Genomic DNA, 21,315 nt, shown 5'->3' with positions numbered 1-21,315 from the left:
TTGCAGGTCGGGGCCACCGCGCCGAATGATGGGTCAGGCTGCATGCTGCTCCTTTGACCCCCACCCGCTGATGGTCCATGCAGGTGATGTCAGCCAACGTGTGTGGCTCTGGTTCCCAGTCGTCTGTCGGAGGTCCCCAGTGCGTCTGTCGGAGGTCCCCAGTGCGTCTGTCGGAGGTCCCCAGTGCGTCTGTCGGAGGTCCCCAGTGCGTCTGTCGGAGGTCCCCAGTGCGTCTGTCGGAGGTCCCCAGTGCGTCTGTCCGAGGTCCCCAGTGCGTCTGTCGGAGGTCCCCAGTGCGTCTGTCGGAGGTCCCCAGTGTGTCTGTCGGACTTTGTAATTCATGCATTATGTATAAAAAAGTTACAACTTGTCTCCCAAGCTTTCTCTCTCTAACATTCTGTTCCAGTCCAGCCAAATTACCCCAGAGTCTGCCTGCAAAATATTAAGAATTATCATCTTACTCTCCATATCCAGATGCTTCAGACACTAAACTCAGTTATGTTTATGTTTCCGAACCTTAACTTCCTCAATCATCTCTGGTCATTACATAAAACAATAATCCAGAGCAGTCCCCCCCTCATGTGATCATTATCCATCCGGGCAAGATAGCAAAGGATGTAAACCTTTTTGCTCTTTACTTTTTCAATGTTGATGTGCATTTTGAAAGTAAAATTAAAAACAATGAAAATACTGCAAAGTATGAGCCGGAAAAGTGGCATTTATTTTGGAACAAAGCCTTGTTTTACACGTGTACTTTGGCTCATAGGTTTGTTTTCATACCTGTTTAATTTATCTCAATATAGTGAATTATATGACTGATGGACTTTGGTAGGACTGTGGTGACAGGCTGCATGTTAGTTTTACAGGGGTCAAGTTTCGGCCTGAGTTGCTCCTATTTTTTTGGAGCAACTGGCTTAGAATGGAGTATCTTAGAAATTGCAATTCTCGGCATTTAGTTTGCTCCAGTTCTAGTCAGTTAGAACAGTTTCATTTTGGAACAGATTTCTTTTTTCAAAAGGGGCCATGTCTGGCCCCTTTTGAAAGTTTAGGCAGTGAAAATTTACTCCAAACTAACTTAGAATGGAGTAAGTGTAGATTTTTGTACGCTCAGAAAAACCTTGCCTACACTTTACAAATCAGGCGTAGGGAATGAGGGGGCAGCGGGGGAGGGGAAGGGAAGTAATTAAATCCTCCAAACATTCAACAGTCTTACTTATACAAATAAAGAGCCATCGTGACTAAAAAATTATAAACAAAGCAAAGACAAAATATTGAATATTCCTATCTGTGAGAAGCAGCAGCAGCCTTCGAGCTGCGGTGCTTCAGGCAGGCCTTCTTTCCATGTAGGAAACAGGGGCGGTGTCAGTGGCTCGACGGCAGCCGAAGACACAGCAAGCAGCCTTCGAGCTGCGAGGGAAGCTGAGGCCATTCGGCCACGGGATAGGGAGAGGCAGCCAGATAGCCAGGTTGAAACTTAAACTTGCAGAATGGGTGCTGCATTGTCAACACCACGGATTATGCAATGGCTCGCCAGAAATTCACGGCATAGGAGAGAATTGATTAGAGCTCACCGCACCAGGAACGTCATAGCCCGTAGGCTGATGGGCAGGAGACCTTACCCACGTCGACAATATCGAGCCAGGCGCTCGTATCTGGACATGAGCGAGGCTGATTGTGTCAAAAGGCTGCGTTTCCGCAGAGAAGTTGTCGCTGAGATCTGTGATATGCTGAGAGCAGATTTGCAGCCCAGAAGCAGAACGCCAACTGCCTTGTCTGTTGAAGTGAAGGTAACAGCTGCACTTGCCTTCTATGACTCGGGATCATTTCAGGCTACAACTGGAGATATCTGCACCATCTCTCAACGTGCAATACATGCCTGCATTTATCAGGTCACGGCTGCACTGTATAAGTGGAGGAATGACTTCATCAATTTCCCAATGACCACACAAGCGATCCATGAGAGGGCTGTGGGCTTCTTCAGGATTGCCAGCTTCCTAAAGGTACAGGGCTGTATCGATTGTACCCACTGTGGAAGATTCCGAGCAGTACAGGAATAGAAAAGGTTTCCACTCAATCAATGTGCAGCTCGTGTGCGATGATAAGCAGAGCATCATGTCAGTCGATGTGAGATACCCTGGTAGCACCCATGATGCGTTCATCCTATGCGACAGCATTATATCTGACATGTTTGAGCAGCAGCCAGAAGGACAGAGCTGACTACTGGGAGACAAAGGGTATGGCCTGACCACCTGGCTCATGACACCCCTACGCGTGACACAGACAGAAGCTGACCGTCAATACAACATGGCGCACATTGCGACGCGCAGCATCATTGAGAGGAGGACCATTGGCATATTGAAACAGCGTTTCCGATGCCTGGACCATTCCAGAGGCCACTTGCAATACACTCCTCAGATTGTCAGTCACTTCACTGTTGTGTGCTGCATGCTCCATAACTTAGCCATCATGAGGCAGCAGGAGCTGGTAGTGGAACCAGAAAACCCACGTGAGGGTCCAGCGCATGATGATAGTATTACGGAAGAGCAGGATGTGGATGATGACGACGATCAGGAAAGCAGGCAAGTGACTGATGCTGGAGCACGAGGTCGGAGGAGCGCAGTCCATCGTGCCCCTTTAACGATTATTCGAGCCCTAGGCCAGCAGTTCATCCGTGAATGCTTCAATTACTGATACCTGAGGGCTCTGTGACCATTGTTGCACATGGACATGTTTATTCTTTGCAGTTGTTCCTCCGTTGTGTTGTGTTAATGGAACATGAATCAGTTTTAATGAAAAAACATTTTATTGAAAAGTTAACGTCACTGTAATAAAATATTTGTTGTATCAAACTTTACTTTTTGATATGACTCTTGAAGATCACTTATAAACTTGTAAAGTTACAAAACTTACAAAACAATTTCAATTTGAAAAACGTTACTGGAGCTACATCAAGAACAAGAACAAAAGCAGCAAAGAAAGGCTGCAACCATCTCTCATCAACATCTCAGTGAATGTTCACTTCTTCATGGGGGTGTCATTTGATTGGCGGGGCTGTGTGCCCTTATTGCAGCAGCTACCTCCATGATGGCCTGTGCTGACACTTGCATGCCCTCCCTGATGGCCTGTGCCGTCGATTGCATTCCCTCCCTGATGGCCTGTGCTGTCGATTGCACTCCCTCGGACATTCCCTCCCTAAGTTCCCGTGTCATTACTGTTATTTCTCCCGTCAGGACCGTCACCTCTTCACCCGCTGCACTGATGCTACCGCTGAGTGATCGGGTAAGCTCATTGATCTCCATACCCAATGCCACAACCTGAGCCACATCTGTTGCATGCTGCATCTCAGGAGAGCGTGTCTCCAATCTCTTTCTCCTCTGCCGTGGTCTGCCTCGTGGCACCACTACACTGGGAGGCGTGGGCACGGACGGTGGGACGCTCTATTCCAAACGGCATCACTACACAGGGAGGCGCTGCCTGGGACGGTGGGATACTCTGTGTTCCAGACGGCAGCACTAGAGAGAGAGGGCACGGGCTGGGATGGTGTGACGCTCTGTGCTCCGGGCGGCAGCACTAGAGAGGCACAGGCTGGGACGGTGGGATGCTCGGTGTTCCAGATGGCAGTACTATAAAAAGAGAGGCGTGGGCTGGGACGGTGGGACGCTCGGTGTTCCAGACAACAGCACTCGAGTGCGAGCCGTGAGCTGGGATGGTGGGTGAATGGGTGTAAACTGCTCCATTATGTCACCAGTACCACTGGGACCCGCAATGTCAGAAACAAAACCATGGAAGGTGGAACCAGAACCTGTACGAGTGGGAGGCGCAGGCTCGGACGGTGATGCACTGGCTGTAAACTGCTGCATTACACCAGCAGCACCACTGGGACCCGCAACATCGGAATCAAAACCATGGAAGGTGGAACCACAACCTATGCAAGGGGTTGAAACTCTGATGCCCCTAAATGGGGGCTCATAAACATTAATTTGGAAGCTTTCTCCTGTAGACATATCAGTCATCGCCGCTATCATCCAGTCTGGATCGTCCGCATCTGGTTGTATTGGTTCTTCTTCTGTATCTTCAGGATCCTCAGGGTTGCAGCATCATCATCATCATCATCATCATCATCATGTTCTGCAAAATACATTCGAACAGTCAAATGTTTAACAGCAAGGGAGGGGGCAGGATGGGTGGCATGAGTACTCTCACATAGCAGGCCAGGCAGCAGGTTGATTTGAAGGGCCCCGATGTATTTTCAGGACTTACCCTCTACCTTACATGCGGGCCCAGCTTGTGCTGTACTGATTGCTTTTCTCCATGTACGACTCATCATAGCAGCTACCCTCTGTTCCAAGGGTGTCAGTGGATGCAGATTGGGCGTGCCTCCTCCTGTTCGAGTTGCTTCCCTTTTGTTGTGGGCCAATTTCTTCAACAAAGAGTAAAACATAACTTTTTACAGAGTGCGTCTTTCTGCAGGGTGTGATATACAGATAGTCACATTACAATTACGATTACATTAAAAATGGAAAATATTACTTACACGAACTACTTGACCAAGGTCGTGCCATTTCTTTTTACACTGGCTTCCAGATCCCATGGTATGCACCACTGCGTAGTAATCTTCTGCAACTTGGTTCCAGCGTTTCTTCATTTCTTTAGGTGGCACCTTTATGCGACCTCTGATGCTGGTATCTAGCTCCTGCCATCTCTGCTCAATGACGTTGACTAATATCTCCACTTCCCCATGCAAGAAATTCTTTGTTCTTGGTGGATGTTGTTCCATTGCTGTATTGAACTGACACTCTTATTTTTCAAAACACACAGTCCTTAATTTGCATGCATCAATGCAGCACCTGTTCTGGAAGTTTAGCAGTGAAAAGCAGCACTCACTGATTTCAGCAGGTGATTTATTTAACAGTGCTGCTAAAAGCACTCCTTCAGACACAAAGAAATCACCAAAATTCAATCCCAAGTCTTTCAAGGGGTACACAAGACAAATCAACACTTTTCTTTAAGTCCCTTTCAAAATGGCCGAGTGCCAATGTTTCCGGGCTACTGCGCGTGCGCACGCGCTCCAACACGCACGCGCAGGGCTGCCGGCACGACGTTGCCTCATTTAAATTAGCCCCACCCCCCTCCACTTGCAGAATCGGCGTGACTCTGTGGCTCCGCCCACCGCTGCTGTCTGTGCGCCGCGCCGAGCTCCCAGGGACCAGCAAGGAGCCGGAGAATTAAGAGGTACTTTTCTGTCGCACTTTTAGACACGAAAAACGGGCATCCAGGTTGGGGCTGCGCCGTTATAGGCGCGGCCCGAAACTTGACCCCATTATCTGCACTTTCTAGCTAAGATGTTGCAACCGACCTGTGCATTTATTTTAGATGGACCAGAATATACCCATCAATCCAGAACTTATTTTATACATTTTGGGGTCAAATGTGAATTTTTCCTGTTCTGCCGTTTCAAACCCCCCTTCTGAATTTCAGTGGTATCTCTGTGGTTCTTCTCTTCAACAAAATGGACAGCAGTTAATCATTGCTGATATTTTCTTGACTAACACTGCTAATTATATTTGTGAGGCCTTTAACAATGCAACAAAAAGATACAGTGTGACGACAAGGGATATGGTTGTGGTAGGTACGTAATATATCCAGAGATGGTAGAAGTGTTGCTGTAACTTGTGAACTTTAGCTCTGTTTGTCATTGTAGTAGTGGTGATAGTCGTAGGAATTGTATATCTCTGTGTCTACTTGCACACTTGTTTAACTTTGTCCCTCACATAATCATAGGGTTAGTCTGTGTCAGTTGTGAAATTATAACGACAACGAAGAAAAAAGCGTCTTTATTCTGTTCATAACTGAATTTTTTTTATAGAGTTTGTGGAAAAGGAAATGAAAATGGGGTATTTTTTAAAGCAGGCAGCCACTCTGCAATGCCAGTTTGATGCCCAGGCGGCAGGTTGAAAATCTACCGGTGTGTGTTTTATTTCAGAAACTCACTCATTGGCAAATGTGTACTGACTGAGCAACAGAGGATGTTCAGAGTTAGAGCTGTCTGTCTTAAGAAACAATTATTTGTTGAAGGCAATTCATGCTTGACAAATTTGCTTGAGTTATTCAATGAAATATCGTAGAGGGTTGATAAAGGTAGTGCAATTGATGTTAGACTTCCACAAGACTTTCTATAATGTGCCTCATAATAGAAGTTAGCAAAATCAAGGCCCATGGAATTAAAGGGGCAGTGGCAGTATGGATACAAAAGTTGACTGAGAGAAAGCAGAGAGCAGCAGTGAACGGTTGTTTTTCAGACTGGGAGGAAGTATACAATAGTGTCTCCCAGCAGTCACTATTAGGACCACTGCCCTTTTTGTTACAAACTAATGATTTGGACTTGGATGTCAGGGACACAATTTCAGCGTTTGCAGATATGTAGTAAACAGTGATGAGGGTTGTAACAGATCTCAGGAGGACATAGACAGACTGGTGAAATGGGCAGCCACATGGAGATAAAATATTAGCGCAGAAAAGTGTGAAGTGATGCATTTTGGAAGGAAGAATGAAGAAAGGCAACAAAATTAAAGGGTACAATTTTAAAGTGGGTGCAGGAACACAGAGACCTCAGGATTCATATACACAAATCATTAACGGTGGCAGAACAAGTTAATAAGGATGTTTAAGAAAAAACAAGTCTGAGATCCAAGGTTTTATAAATAGACACAGTACAAAAGCAAGGAAATTATGCTACACCTTTCTAAATCACTGGTTATGCCTCACGCATTGGGCTCAATTTTAACCCACCAGGATGGGTTAAAAATAAAAACATCTGGCACCCGACCCCAACACTTCTGGTTTTACCGGAGGTGGGTTGGGAGGCGGGAAACCAATCCGCTCTCAGGAGGCGGATTGATCACTAAAATATTTTAAGGAAGCTGCATGTCTCCAATTTGACTTAACTTTTAGTTTGAATGTCTGCAGACCGGGTTTCCCTGGCATGGGAAACCTGGCAGCTGAAGGGAGGCGTGAAGGGTCAGCTTTTACAGCTTGATCCAGAGAGAGCAGGAGTATTTCTCCCCGGCCCACCAAGCTTTCCTCCACACGACTGGACCCCCGCCATGTCTGAATTCCTCCCCTTCCCACCCCCGAGATGTCCACTCCAACCCACCTTTCCCCTATATTGGACTTACCTCTGCTCCAATCCCCAGCTGCCTTCCCACCTGATAACCAGCCAGATTGCCACTCCTACTAGCTGTGTTTGAAAACCTATTGAAAACATTTAAAACAGGTCCCGCCATTAAAATTGGTAGGACCTGCGGGAAACCTATACTTCATAGTTTTCTGGCCTCAGTCCTCCCCCTCACTCCCTTCCCGCCTCACAGTTATTATTGGGGCTTTTGTGTCGAATTCTGAGCAACGCTGTTCAGCAAGGATGTCTAGTATAGAATGCAAAGGAAATTTACTAGAATGAAACCAGGGATGAAGGACTTCAGTTACGTGGAGAGACTAGAGAAGCTGGGATTGATTTTCTTAGAGCAGAGGAGGTTAAGGGGAGACTTAATAGAGGTGTTCAAAATCCTAAAGGGTTTTGGTAGTAAATAGGGAGAAATTGTTTCCACTGGCAGGATAGTTGGTAACCAGAGGATGCAGTGTTAAGATAATTGATAAAAGAACCAGGGGAGAGGAGGAGATTTGTTTTTACACAGTGAGTTATGACCTGGAAGGCACTGCCAGGAAGGATATTCAATAGTAACTTTCAAAAGGGAATTGAATATATACTTGAAAAGGAAAATTTTGTAGGGTAACGTGGAAAGAGCAGGGGTGAGTGTGGCTAATTGGATAGCCTTTTCAAAGAGCCGGCACAGGCACGATGGGCCAAATGTCCTCCGTCTATGCTGCAAGGTTCTATGATTATACTGACAATTTTTCATCAAAGTAAAACAGTTGCAAGTGTAGATTGATGTGAAAGTGGCAGTATAAATCAGAATCAGGTCCAGATCTTCAACTCCTGAGCTACTAAAGTTGAGCCTCACTGGGAAACCCTCGACAAAAGACATTTTTGAGTTCACATTGACTTTGTATACAGTGTATGCATAGCTCCACTCCACAGCATGCCACATTTTAAAAGTGGCAATGGAAATTGTAATATGTCTGACGAATTCTTTTAATGCTATTTATGCTTTTGACCAAGCTTGGAGTCACCTATCCAAACTCTACCACCATGGTTCTGTATCCATTTTTTTTCATAATTTTTTTGTTTTTCCACCCCCCTGTAAAGTGATTGTTATTGATGCTGTTCTTTCTCTCCTCTTTTTCCTCAGTGCTCTCTCATATAACAATAAAAACATTTCAGCTTGTGGAGTGGAGCTATGAACTTGTTAACAAGCCCTTTTGTGGCTGAGTGTTCTACTGCCAGCTGCAGAAAGATGCAGTCAGAAGTATAACTCCACTCTGCCAACAATGCTCACATTGTACAGATAGCAGTTAGAGACATTTAGCTACAGTATAACAGCAGTTGAAGTATACTTGGCCAATGAATCTTTTAGACTGCTTTGTATCAGGACATCTATATATTTGCATACAACTGCAATCAATTTTCATGCCACTCACAGCTTCCAGTAAACAACACTGGGCACCACAGGAGTGAGATGCTAATTGGTCCAAACAGCTATACAATATATGAAAATGTAACATCCTTGTGTTCCAATCTCTCCATGGCCTTGTTCATCCCCATCACTCTAACCTCCTCAGCCTGACAATCCTCTTGGAACTCTGCGTATAACCTCGATCTTCACTCCGCCATTGGCAGCCGTGCCTTCAGCTGCCTAGGCCCTAAGCTCTGCAATTCCCCTCCTAACCCTCTCCACTTGTCCACCCCTCTCTTCTCTTTCAAGACGCTCCTTAAAATCTATCTCTTTGACCAAGGTTTCAATCGCCTGTCCTAATACTTATTTGGCTCTATGTCACATGTTGTCTGAAAATGCTCCTGTGAAGCACCTCAGGACATTTAACTATGTAAAGGCATTATATATATGGAAGTTGTTGATGGTGTTTGCTAAGCTCACCAGTGCATCAACTTTGGAATGGAGCCAAACATCTAATCGCAAAGGTGACAGGCTTGTGTCAATTGGCAGCATTCCTCATGTTTTAAGAAATAATGAATTGGAGAGGTGAGAGTAACTGATCAACACCAATGCAGCACCTAACTAAGTATGACACCAAGGAGCCCCAGTGAAACTGAGGTCAAAGGGAAAACTTTCAGTGGAGTTATACCAGACACATAGAAAATGTAAGTGGTTGTCAGAGGCCAATGATCATAGCCCAAGAATATCACTGCAGGAGTTCCTCAGGGCCACATCCTCAACCCAACCATTTCCAGCTGCTTTATCAAGCATCTTCCCACTGCCTTAAGGTCAGGGACAGGGCTGTTCACTGATGATTCCACAATGGTCAGCTCCATTCATTTCTGCTCTGATAATGCAGCTGCCTGTGCAGCAGAACCTGGACAACATTCAGGTTTGGGCTGACAAGTGGCAGGTAACACTCACTGCATAAGTGTCATATCGACAACACTGACTATCTACAACAAGGACAATCCTAACCATTTCCACATGGTATTCAATAAACCACCATTACTGAATCCCCCTCTGTCAAAATCTTGTTAACATTGTCCCAGAATAATAACTGGATCAGGCATAATCAGGAATGTGACCACAGAAGCATGGCACGGACTGGGTACTCTGCAAACAGTCCTACTGACCACTCAAAATCATCGACAAGGCTCGAGTCGGCAATTTGATGAAATACTCACACTTTACATGGATGGGTGCAGATGCACATTCAAGAAACTCAGTACCAAACCAGAACAGCATTCTTGCCACTGGACTCAACTGCCATGCATTAATCACCATTACAATGTATCATGGCTATCTACAGAGTACACTGCAACAATTCAGCAGGCACAAGGGCAATTTACAGCCCCGGGACCTCTATGGGCAAGAGATGGGGCCTTCTGAACACTGCCCACCTGCCAAGAAGAAATAATGAAAAGTGGAAAACATAGGCTATTATCTATACCTTTCTGTTGATTCACATTTTACTGTTCTGTACATATTTATTTAACTAAGTTTTATTCCCATGTTATCTACATATGTTTTTTAATTAAAATATAGATATGAGCATAATAAAGTATGACCTAAAATATGTTTATCGCCATTTCCACTTTTCTCAAACTAATTTTATATTGAGATGCAAAGCCGTACGTGCTGCATCTTTACTATGACATCCCACTGGAGAAGCATTTACATTAATGATGAATATAATGTGTATTATTTACAATGATTACACATTCTGTAATATTGAGTTATAACCATGTATCATGATAAAATATTCAAAGCAATTCAGGCATGAAAAGAGACTGTGCAGCTATATTCTTTGGAAACTACATACTGAATCATACTTCCTCTACATTATATTACAAACAATTAATAATCTGCTGTGTTTTGACAGAACCTGTTTCCAAGCCCATTATCTCATCCAATGACACCAACCCAGTAGAATACAATGACACAGTGGCTCTGACATGTCATGCATCAGGGACAGCAGTTTCATATCAGTGGCTTATGAACAATAAGACCATTAACCCTGGTGAAAGGATTGGTCTGAGTAGCGATAACAGCATCGTGACTATATCTGAAGTGTTGAGATCTGATGAAGAATTCACGTGCTATGGGTACAACATGGTTAATGGAAACACAAGTGATCCATATCGACTAAATGTTAGCTGTAAGTGTCACAACAAATCACTTAAGTACCTCATTTGATTTAATCGATTTTGAAACCTGCTGATTTTGACACTAACATTTCAAATAATGCATCGAGTCACTATTAAATTGTACTGAATTTCACTTTCATTAGGTTTGATTAGACACGATTTAATTGACTGATTGGAAGGGACAACAGTTTTTGCAGCCTCTTTTTCAAAACCAGTTTACATTTTGTATTGACTTATATAGTTAAAATTAAAAATGAATAATCCTTGTTGATTTACGTATCCAGAATTTTTTGTTGAGCATTTTGCTGGATATCTCAGTCATCTTTTGTTGATCTAATCAGATTATAATTAAATAAGTATGAAAGCAAGCTTTCTTTCAGTGCTCACATCTCTCGACAATTAACTGCACAACTAACTAGTCACAATTCAAAGTTACCTGTGAGGAATCTGTCATAAAGAACTGTAAAATTAGTTGCAATTGTCAAATTAACTGATTGAAGGTACCGGAACATTAACTTCACAACACAAATCATTAAAATTGACTTAATGATCATTTTACCATAGTATCCTTATTTAAGTTGAATTGGTGTTAAAATACCATGCATTACTTAACGATACCTTGAATAGTTATCAAAGGGTAGCTGGTCCTTGGGACCAGAAATTTTCCAGTTCCATCCTGACAATCTGCTGGCCTCAGACAAACATACTAATTCAGGGGAAATGTGGATATTGAACTGGGATTGAAGTAATTGGCTTCAACACCTTGAATTCGGGAGAGGAAAGGCGGATAGGATTCTGGTTCCAGATCACTGAAGTTCATGTGCATGGACTTGATATGATAGAATTACTTTGGAAAATTATGCTTTCCACAATTGAAAACACTCATTGCTAAGGTTCACATGGTAATTTTTATAAATTTATTTGTGGGATGTGGGCGTCTTGCCCTCGAGAAGGTGGTGGTGAGTCACCTTATTGAACCGCTGCACTGCTTGTGGTGAAGGTCCTCCCACAGTGCTGACTTTGTTGTAACAGTTTGGCTTGTTAGGCATGTCAGAGGGGCAGTTAAGAGTCAACCACATTGTTGTGGATCTGGAGTCACATATGGGCCAGACCATGTAAGGGCGGCAGGTTTCCTTCCCGAAAGGACATTAGTGAACTAGTTGGGGTTTTACAACAATCCGGTAATTTCATGGTCACCATTACTAGCTTTTTTTTAAACTCCAGATTTATTTAATGAACTGAATTTAAATTCCCCAGCTGCTGTGGTGGGTTTACTAATTCGCGCCTACTGAATTATTAGTCCAAGCCTCTGGATTACTCCAGTAACATAACCACTATGCTACCGTATCTGGTAGTGACCACTTTCTGTGGATTAACAGGTGGAAGCTGAAAACAGAAGTGAGGTAATGTATACAGGATGGAGACCAAATTTTCCAAGTGAAAGAATAGGATGTATTTTTCTTTAAATCTCAACTACTTAAAGATATCAATAAAGATGTTTTTGGATTGAATTTGACAAATGTAATAAATGATGCTAACAGGTACAAAAATCTAAATCTGAACAAGGAACAGACAATTTAAAAAGAGTAAAGGAGCTAATGCAAAAAAATATTTGTGTGGTGAATTTTCAAGCATGTTGCCCAACAGTAATCACAGCTCTGTAATGTTTGTGAACAATTGCTACCAAATATGAGCCATGGCCTACATTTGCTGAAATTAGTTTGTTTTCATATCTGTTTCCTTTATTTTGATATAGATATGAATAGCTCGCAACAGGTAGAATTATTAGCGGTGCGGCTTTACTGGATTTAGTCAGATTTAGTCCTGTGGTGGTGGGCTGCATGCTAGTTTTACTGTCTACAGTTTCTAAATAAGATGTTGCAACCGACCTGTGCATTTGTTTTAGATGGACCGGAATCTCTTAATATATCCATCAACCCAGAACTTGCGCACTACATTTCGGGGTCAATCGTGAATTTTTCCTGTTCTGCCGTTTCAAACCCCGCTTCTGAATTTCAGTGGTTTCTCAATGGCTCTCCTCTTCAGCTATATGGACAGCAGTTAATCATTGCTGATATTTCCTTGAGTAACACCGGTAATTACACTTGTGAGGCCTTTAACAATGCAACAAAAAGATACAGTGTGTTGACAAGGGACATGGTTGTGGTAGGTACGTAATATATCCAGAGAAGGTAGAAGTGATCCTTTTTCTTGTGGTGAACTTTATTTTTGTTTCATTTTTCTGTGTGTCGAAATAGAAAATTGTACTCAGATTGTTTTATTTCAGTACCGTAATTGTATGGTATCGTTGAGTATTGAGTAACGTATAGTAGGCAATAGTAATCCAAATTTGTGAACTATTTGTGCAGGTAGTAATTGTTTAATTTAAAAGCCAGCTGAATTGATGAACATAGCATGATGAGATAACAACTTTCATTGGATCAACAATATTAATACTAACAAAATAAATTATTGTTCTATTTCCATCAAAAGAATAGTTATGTTAGCTAGCATTTTCATTTGTTAACTTTTACTTCTCGATGTGCTGACATTGGACTGCTGAATTTGGCAACATTTGCTTGTGGTGGAATCGAGTAGCCACTGTGTTGCAGTCCATTGGCCGCCCCGACCCAAATTCAGGTCAGGGTTCGTTCGGCCTGTCCCCACTTCTGCCCCGTTGTTGCCGACCACCACAAGCGCGTCGTCAAAGTGCGCACCACCGCTCTCCCGCACCTACATTTAAATCTACCCCTAATTTAGTTATAAAAATCCACGAGCCGCTGGAAGCTTTTTCTGTTAGTCAGGAGAAGGTGCACCATGTGCGGCCCAGCAGTGCAGTGGCCCTTCAAGAGGAGGGCCCACTGCCACGGCCACCATGTTGATATTTTTGCCGGCCGTCTTCCCGATCAGCCGGCCAATTATAGCCGCCGGGTTTGACCAGGCCGCCAACAGGCAGCCTGGCACCCCTCTAACCCGGCCGAAACCCTCCCAGATGGCCCAATGGGGCAAAGTTTAAAAATGCCGATCGCTCTCCCCTTTTAAGGGAAGGGAAGTGCGTGTGACACACATGTGTCGTTGCTTCATCTTTGCTCCGTCGCTCGGTCCCGCTCCAACTTCTGCCCCTCACCAGGACTTCCCGCCCCAACATCTGCCCCATTATGACCGACTTCCGGTTCAACGGAGAAAAAAGTATAAAGTGGAGAAAATCGCTCTGAAGGCTTTCTGGCAGACCTGAATTTTGGCTCCCATATCTCCACAGATGCTGCCTGACCTGCTGAGATTTCCAGCATTTTCTGGTTTTATTTCACATTCCATCATCCGCAATATTTTTCTTTTGTATTTTTTCTCTCTTTGTTTCCCATGGCAGCTGATAATTATCCTGCTACTCACACCCTATCTAAACTAATCTTTTTCTAACTTCTGCCATTACTATCTCAAGTCGGCCCATCATCCCTTTTGTCCCTCAAAACTCTCCTGCCTTCCTCCCTATCACAGACCTTCCCTTTTGTTCATTCCTCCCCTCCCTCCTTCAGTGCTCCTTAAGAATTTGTCATTTTGAACATTCACCATTTCTGCTGAAGGGTCATCGACCTGAAACGTTAACTCTGATTCTCCCCACAGATGCTGCCTGACCCGCTGAGATTTCCAGCATTTTTTGTTTTTGGTCTCTACAATAACGTCTGGCTACTCTAATGTTTCTGAAAGGAAAGTTTAACATTGTCCTTGAGGGACTTCACACAACATGCACAGAATTTCTCTATCAGTTGTTTGGAAGCATTAACAGCTCTATAGCAAAGGTTTATTGTATTTTCCGTTTTTAGTCTTTTAACCTTTTATACCATGGAAGGATCTAGCAAAGCATGTCAACACATTTTTCACTAAAATGTTTTTTTAATCAGGGGTTAATTAATAATTTCTTCATTTGCCTTTACATAACATGGAAAAATCTCGAGCCAAATGCACTGTTGCCTCTTTGTTCGAATATCCAGTTTGCTGGGTTCCATCCACATCAATTCGTAACATCATTGCTCCACAAGATATGGACTAATAGCTGGTTAGATTCCAGCATTTTACATTCGTCCTCTTTGTTTACATTTATACTTTTTTGTAAGCTGATTCGCACAAGAGAACTAAGAAATATCTGTTGTACTAATTAGACATACCATCACACTGCAGATAAAAGTGAAGCGTCACAATGTAAACCTGTTTTATTTTGAGAATGGTAGTAATAACACAGGGCCAAGGTGATGGAGTACAAATTCTATTTCGCTGCTGCACAGTGAATTGCAGATATGGAACTTGCACACTTTAAGCTGAAAGTATCATCGGAACTATTTTCCATAAAAACACACAGATAAAAATTCAATGCACAAATGCTGACTTTAGAATCTGGAGCTAAATCCAACATCCTCCAAATTGATTTTTCAAGTGCGCTAACTAATCTCCTGTGTTTTGACAGAACCTGTCTCCCAGCCTAATGTTACAGCCAATGCCACCAACCCAGTAGAACACAATGACACCGTGGCTCTGACGTGCTTCGCATCAGGCACAGCAGTTTCATATCAGTGGCTTGAGGACAATAGCACTATTATTCCTGATAACAGGTTTGGTCTAAGTGATGATAATAGTACCCTCACTATATCTGGAGTGTTACGGTCTGATGGAGGATTCACGTGCAATGCATACAACTTTATTAATGAAATGACAAGTGGCATATATCATCTAAACATTAGTTGTAAGTGTCCCAACAGATCATTATTTTAATAATTTATTACCAATCCTGCTGAATTTGTAATTGTGAAAGACGATTTATCCTTTTGCATCCAGTAAGGTGTATTTACTTGTATGCAGATAGCTCAGCACATCTATAATGTCAAGGAGAATTTGCTATGAGTTTATTTACTTAAAGAAGTATACTGAATAAATGTGACTTTTTAAGAGACAGGACTGGTAATAAAAATAATACTCACTAATAAGTAGTGATGTTGGTCAGTCTGTGTTGTAAATAAATCTGCTTATTTACAAAACAGTCTAAGATGAAAGAACTCACACCATTGCACACTGTTGAGTTATAATTCAAAGATGACACGGCATATTGCTATTCATTCTTATCACTGCTAATGCTGATACCAGGTGATGTAATTGATACGAGCTTAAAGTAAGTAGTATCAGAGTAGTTTTGCATTACTTCAGTGACAGCTTGGGATAAAAATTGCATTGTGATATAGAAACATAGAAAACAGGTGCAGGAGTAGGCCATTCGGCTCTTCAAGCCTGCACCACCATTCAATATGATCATGGCTGATCATGCAACTTTAGTACCCCGTTTCTGCTTTCTCTCCAAACCCCTTGATCCCTTTAGCCATAAGGGCCACATCGAACTCCCTTTTGAATATATCTAACGAACTGGCCTCAACAACTTTCTGTGGTAGAGAATTCCACATGTTCACAATTCTCTGAGTGAAGAAGTTTTTCCTCATCTCGGTCCTAAATGGCTTACCCCTTATCCTTAGACTGTGATCCCTGGTTCTGGACTTCCGCAACATTGGGAACATTCTTCCTGCATCTAACCTGTCCAATCCCGTCAGAATTTTATATGTTTCTATGAGATCCCCTCTCATTCTTCTAAATTCCATTGAATATAAGCCTAGTCGATCCAGTCTTTCTCCATATGTCAGTCCTGCCACCCCAGGAATCAGTCTGGTGAACCTTCACTGAACTCCCTCAATAGCAAGAATGTCTTTCCTCAGATTTGGAGACCAAAACTGTACACAATATTCAAGGTGTGGCCTCACCAAGGTCCTGTACAACTGTAGAAAGACCTCCCTGCTCCTATACTCAAATCCTCTCACTATGAAGGCCAACATGCCATTTGCCTTCTTCACCGCATGCTGCACCTGTATGCCAACTTTCAATGACTGATGTAGCATGACACCCAGGTCTCGTTGCACCTCCCCTTTTACTAATCTGTCAGATAATTCACCTAATTCAGATAATAATCTGCCTTCCTGTTTTTCCCACCAAAGTGGATAACCTCACATATATCTACATTATACCGCATCTACCATGTATTTGCCCACTCACCTAATCTGTCCAAGTCACCCTGCAGCCTCTTAGCATCCTCCTCACAGTTCACACTGCCACCCAGCTGAGTATCATCTGAAAACTTGATATTATATTCAATTCCTTCATCTAAATCATTAATGTATATTGTAAATAGCTGGGGTCCCAGCACTGAACCTTGCGGTACTCCACTAGTCACTGCCTGCCATTCTGAAAAGGACCCGTTTATTCCTACTCTTTACTTCCTGTCTGCCAACCAATTCTCTATCCACGTCAGTACATTACCCCCAATACCATGAAGTTAACTAGTCAATTTTTAGATCCCCAAAATTTGAAAATCATATTAGTTTGGGGGAAAAAAAACCATGATTGAGCAAATCAAAATATATATATATATAATTTTGGCACAATTTTATTTTAACACAGTAAATTGTGATCCAACATTGCTGCAATATGTGCACAGCAGGTATTTACAGATCATGCGTTTGAAGAGTGAATTGGCAGTTATCCAAATTCCAGCTCACTACAGAAAGTAATCCTGTCCATCCCTGAGCTCCAAAATATACACGTTGAACAAGAGTTACTGGATAGCATCAGAAGCAACTCCAGTGCCACCATTCCTACACTGGCTGAGCTCAGATGATGGGCAAAGACCAGGGACTTGAAAATGTTGGAGATACACTGATGTGTGGAGGGGAGGAATTTGGGATGAAGTTGTATTGACTTCATCCCAAATCATTGTAGTGCCTTGCAGCTCTATCAGCAACAGGGGACCAGCAGCTGTGGCCAAAATGGATTATTTTCCAAAATTCTCTTTGAAAAGCCTCAATGCCACTTTTCTAGTGCCAGCTGATTTCTCTGCAGTTGACTACTATTGGGAAACTGACATTGGACTCACACCCCTACACACTGGGGAAACTGACAATGTACCCCCACCCCTACACACAGGGGAAACTGACATTGGACCACATCCCTACACACTGGGGAAACTGACATTGGACCCCCACCTCTACACACTGGGGAAACTGACATTGGACCCCCACCCCTACACATGAGGAAACTAGCATTGGACCCCAATCCCTACACACTAGGAAACTGACATTGGACACCCACCCCTACACACTGGGGAAACTGACATTGGATCCACATCCCTACACACTGGAGAAACTGACATTGGACCCCCACCCCTACACACTGGGGAAACTGACATTGGACCCCATCCCTACAATCTGGGAAACTGACATTGGATCCACATCCCTACAAATTGGGAAACTGTACCCCAACCATTACATTGCAGCAGTTATGACACATGCTTCATGTCAATGTAGTTTAAATCGATATCAACAAAATTAGAACTGGCAGGATTTCTGTCAGAGCATATCCTCCTACCCATCCTGCCTCTGAATGGTGCCATGACAGAATTTGCGGAAATGAAAGGTGACATGTCTGAACCAGGTTCCGCCATACACTGCACTCTGATATCAGACTCTCAACCCAGTAATTTCAAAGCCCAGTTAGCTAATTTGGAACTCATTTATCTGTACCTTTCAGTAGCTCAGCATGTAATTACTCATCAGGACCAAGTACACGGGGGTTAACTGTAAAATGTAAGCAAATTAAAGGGCAGAAAACACACATGTGGATGATGTGACAGTAAATGTTGGTTATTCAACTTATTGACTTCAGTTTATATATGAGTGCAATTGATGGTGTGTAGACACGACATTGGTGTGTAGTTTCTGTGGTGGTGGTGGTCTCTCCATAATTGTATAGTTCACTACTGCTTTTCATTGTAGCATAATTCTATTACAATACATTTATGCATTTATTTTAGATGGACCGGATCTCCCCACTGTTTCCATTAACCCCGATTTACCCGTTTACATTGCTGGAAGAACCGTTACTTTCACATGTTCCGCGGACTCAAGCCCAACTGCCGAACTGGAATGGTATCTCAACGATACCTCTCTTCCACAAAAAGGGCAACAACTTATCATTGCTAGCATTACTTTGAATGACACTGGAAAGTATACCTGTCAGGCCTTTAACAATTTAACAAAAAGGTACAGTGCCTCAACTAAACAAATAGCTGTAATAGGTAGGTAACACATTCCTCAATTGTATTTGTTTAGTTTGTAGTCCATTAGTGGAACAGTGTCTAGCAGTTCATGCTGTTAATAGGCTGAACTTGAATAAAGCGTGATTAAGGAAATGCAGTTCCTTGGATCTGTTTATTTTGTTGATAATCTTGTGGATAAGATTGTATTAATTGCACTGACTATTATTTACAAATAATCTTCATCTTGATGCGATAAGAATCGAAATATCAAATAGTTTTAACCCTTGATCTGTCTCCCGCTTTTTTGTAAATACATTTCCAAATGGAGACTTCAACACTGAATATCCTAGAGAGGGAGACAGATCAAGGGTGAAAGCTATTTACTATTTTGTTTCTTGCAGCATCTTAAACCACCTCACACTAGCCATAAACTTTCATTCTAATTATATTACTACTCCAAAAACTTTAGTTCGGTAGTGTAGATTTGCTCACCTAAACGTGTTCTCATCTCCAAGCCAATGGATACATTCAGCTCACTTTGGTTTGCTGGCTCTAATATTCCTGCAAACACCATGAATTGTGCATTTAAACATTAACTCTTGCAACGTTGCAACGTATTTTCTGCTTTGCATTAGTGTTACGTTTGAGGTAATCTCAGTCCTAAATGGCCGACCCTTTATTCTGAGACTGTGACCCCTGGTTCTAGACGCCCCAACAAGAGGAAACATCCTCCCTGCATCTACCCTGTCAAGCCCTTTAAGAACTTTGTATGTTTCACTGAGATCACCTCTCATTCTTCTAAACTCTAGAGAATTATAGGCCTAGTCTACTCAATCTCACTTCATTGAACAATCCCCCCATACCAGGAATCAGTCTGATGAACATTTGTTGCACTCCTTCTATGGCAAGTATATTCTTCCTTAGATAAGGAGATCAAAACTGTACACAATACTCCAGGTGTGGTCACTCCAAGGTCCTATATAACTGCAATAAGACATCTTATACTCAAATTCTCTTGTAATAAAGACCAACATACCATTTGCTTTCTTAATTATTTGCTGTACCTGCATGTTAGCTTTCAGTAATTCGTGTACAAGGACATCCATGTCCCTCTGAACACCAACATTTCCTAATCTCTTACCATTTAAAAAATATTCTGCTTTTCTATTTTAACTACCAAGTAGATAACTTCACATTTCTCACATTATATTCCATTTGCCATGTTCTTGCCCACTCACTTAGACTATCTATTTCCCCTTGAAGCCTGTTTGCATCCTCCTCACAACTTAGCCGTAGTTTGTGCCTTACATCAGTGTTACGTTTGAAGAAGAAGTCAAAAGATAGATCCCAAACTTTGCTGTGGGTCCATTTTTGTAAAGTAATGTGTGAATCGGGAGGATAGCATTGTCAGAAAGCAGTGGGAGGTAGTTTCACGCAGGATAGGATCAATGCAATGAACATTTGTACACAGCATTACCCAACACTGGTATTAAAACGTGCTCAACATTACAACATTATCTCATTAACCGGATCAATACTAACCGATTCTCTCATTGCATGTCTTTTTTAAACAAGAGAAGCATTACACCATATAATGCATTATACCCCTCATAGTGTGAAGCCGACTTGAACCAGGCCTGTGACTATAAAGCTCCAAAATGTAATTGCTATTGATAGGTGGTCCTGAAATGAATGAAATAATAATTGCAGTAGGTGAGAAGAAGAATTTTTCAGGTTGGTGGGTGGTTCAGCTCCAGGTCAGAAGAAATTAGTAATAAATAAATGCCTGTCTCTTTTTTATACTTTGGAAACTTTGAAGTGAAACAAATTCAAAACTTTTATTGATAGATAAATTATGACCAAAATTACACTTTATCATTCTATCTACCTACATCAAGAAAGCAATCTAGCAATTCACCACCACAAGCAGTTGTGTGAAGTATAACATTTCACAACATCGCAAGATATTTATGGATCCATTCAGAAAAGATCCTAAAGTTCCCCTCTGCAGCATCTAATTGGTTCTTAAATGGGATCAGATTTTTATCTTCTGCTACTCTATCTGGGACTCTGGATTTCAGTTCTTAATCTGCCATTTATCAATTTCAATCTGTGTCCTCTTGGTCCTGCTCTCAACTTATTTTGAAGTACTTTTTTAAATTGACCTTTTCCACAGGATTTACCTTTCCCTATATACAATAAGATCATCTCTTTGAATTACTCTTTCAAGCCTTACCAGCACAAATGTCTTCATTGTTTCTGAAAGCACTCCTCCAACACTCGTGGGTTATCTTTGCTCTGCTTCCACCACTTGAATGTGATCCCTGTGTCTCAAGTCATGAGGAGGGTTGAGATTGCCCCTTTTTATAGCCCCATTAGCATCTTCAGGGACAGCAAATGGGGCGCAATGGACTTGTCTGACTTGTACTACATT

At 42.4% G+C, this 21,315-nt stretch overlaps 1 protein-coding gene across 7 annotated transcripts in view; it reads left to right on the top strand.

The window, feature by feature from the left end:
- LOC139240310 (cell adhesion molecule CEACAM5-like) overlaps positions 1 to 21,315 on the top strand; it is a 497,355-nt gene that overhangs the window by 392,116 nt on the left and 83,924 nt on the right. For 6 of the 7 annotated variants that reach the window (XR_011588707.1, XM_070868773.1, XM_070868770.1 and 3 more), the window contains 4 exons: positions 10,495 to 10,770; positions 12,666 to 12,929; positions 15,219 to 15,494; positions 18,657 to 18,920. Coding sequence is in view for 6 of the 7 variants with exons in the window: in XM_070868773.1 (XP_070724874.1) it covers positions 10,495 to 10,770; positions 12,666 to 12,929; positions 15,219 to 15,494; positions 18,657 to 18,920 (1,080 nt within the window). In the remaining variant the exon portion in view is untranslated. The remainder of the gene's footprint in view (positions 1 to 10,494; positions 10,771 to 12,665; positions 12,930 to 15,218; positions 15,495 to 18,656; positions 18,921 to 21,315) is intronic. The other variant, XM_070868775.1, reaches the window with a different exon arrangement.

Source organism: Pristiophorus japonicus, chromosome 31 (genome assembly GCF_044704955.1).
Source record: "Pristiophorus japonicus isolate sPriJap1 chromosome 31, sPriJap1.hap1, whole genome shotgun sequence".
In the NCBI taxonomy this organism is placed as follows: Eukaryota; Metazoa; Chordata; class Chondrichthyes; family Pristiophoridae; genus Pristiophorus; species Pristiophorus japonicus.
The sequence above is the reverse complement of the archived record's forward strand: the minus strand, read 5'-3'. Positions and strand labels throughout refer to the sequence as shown.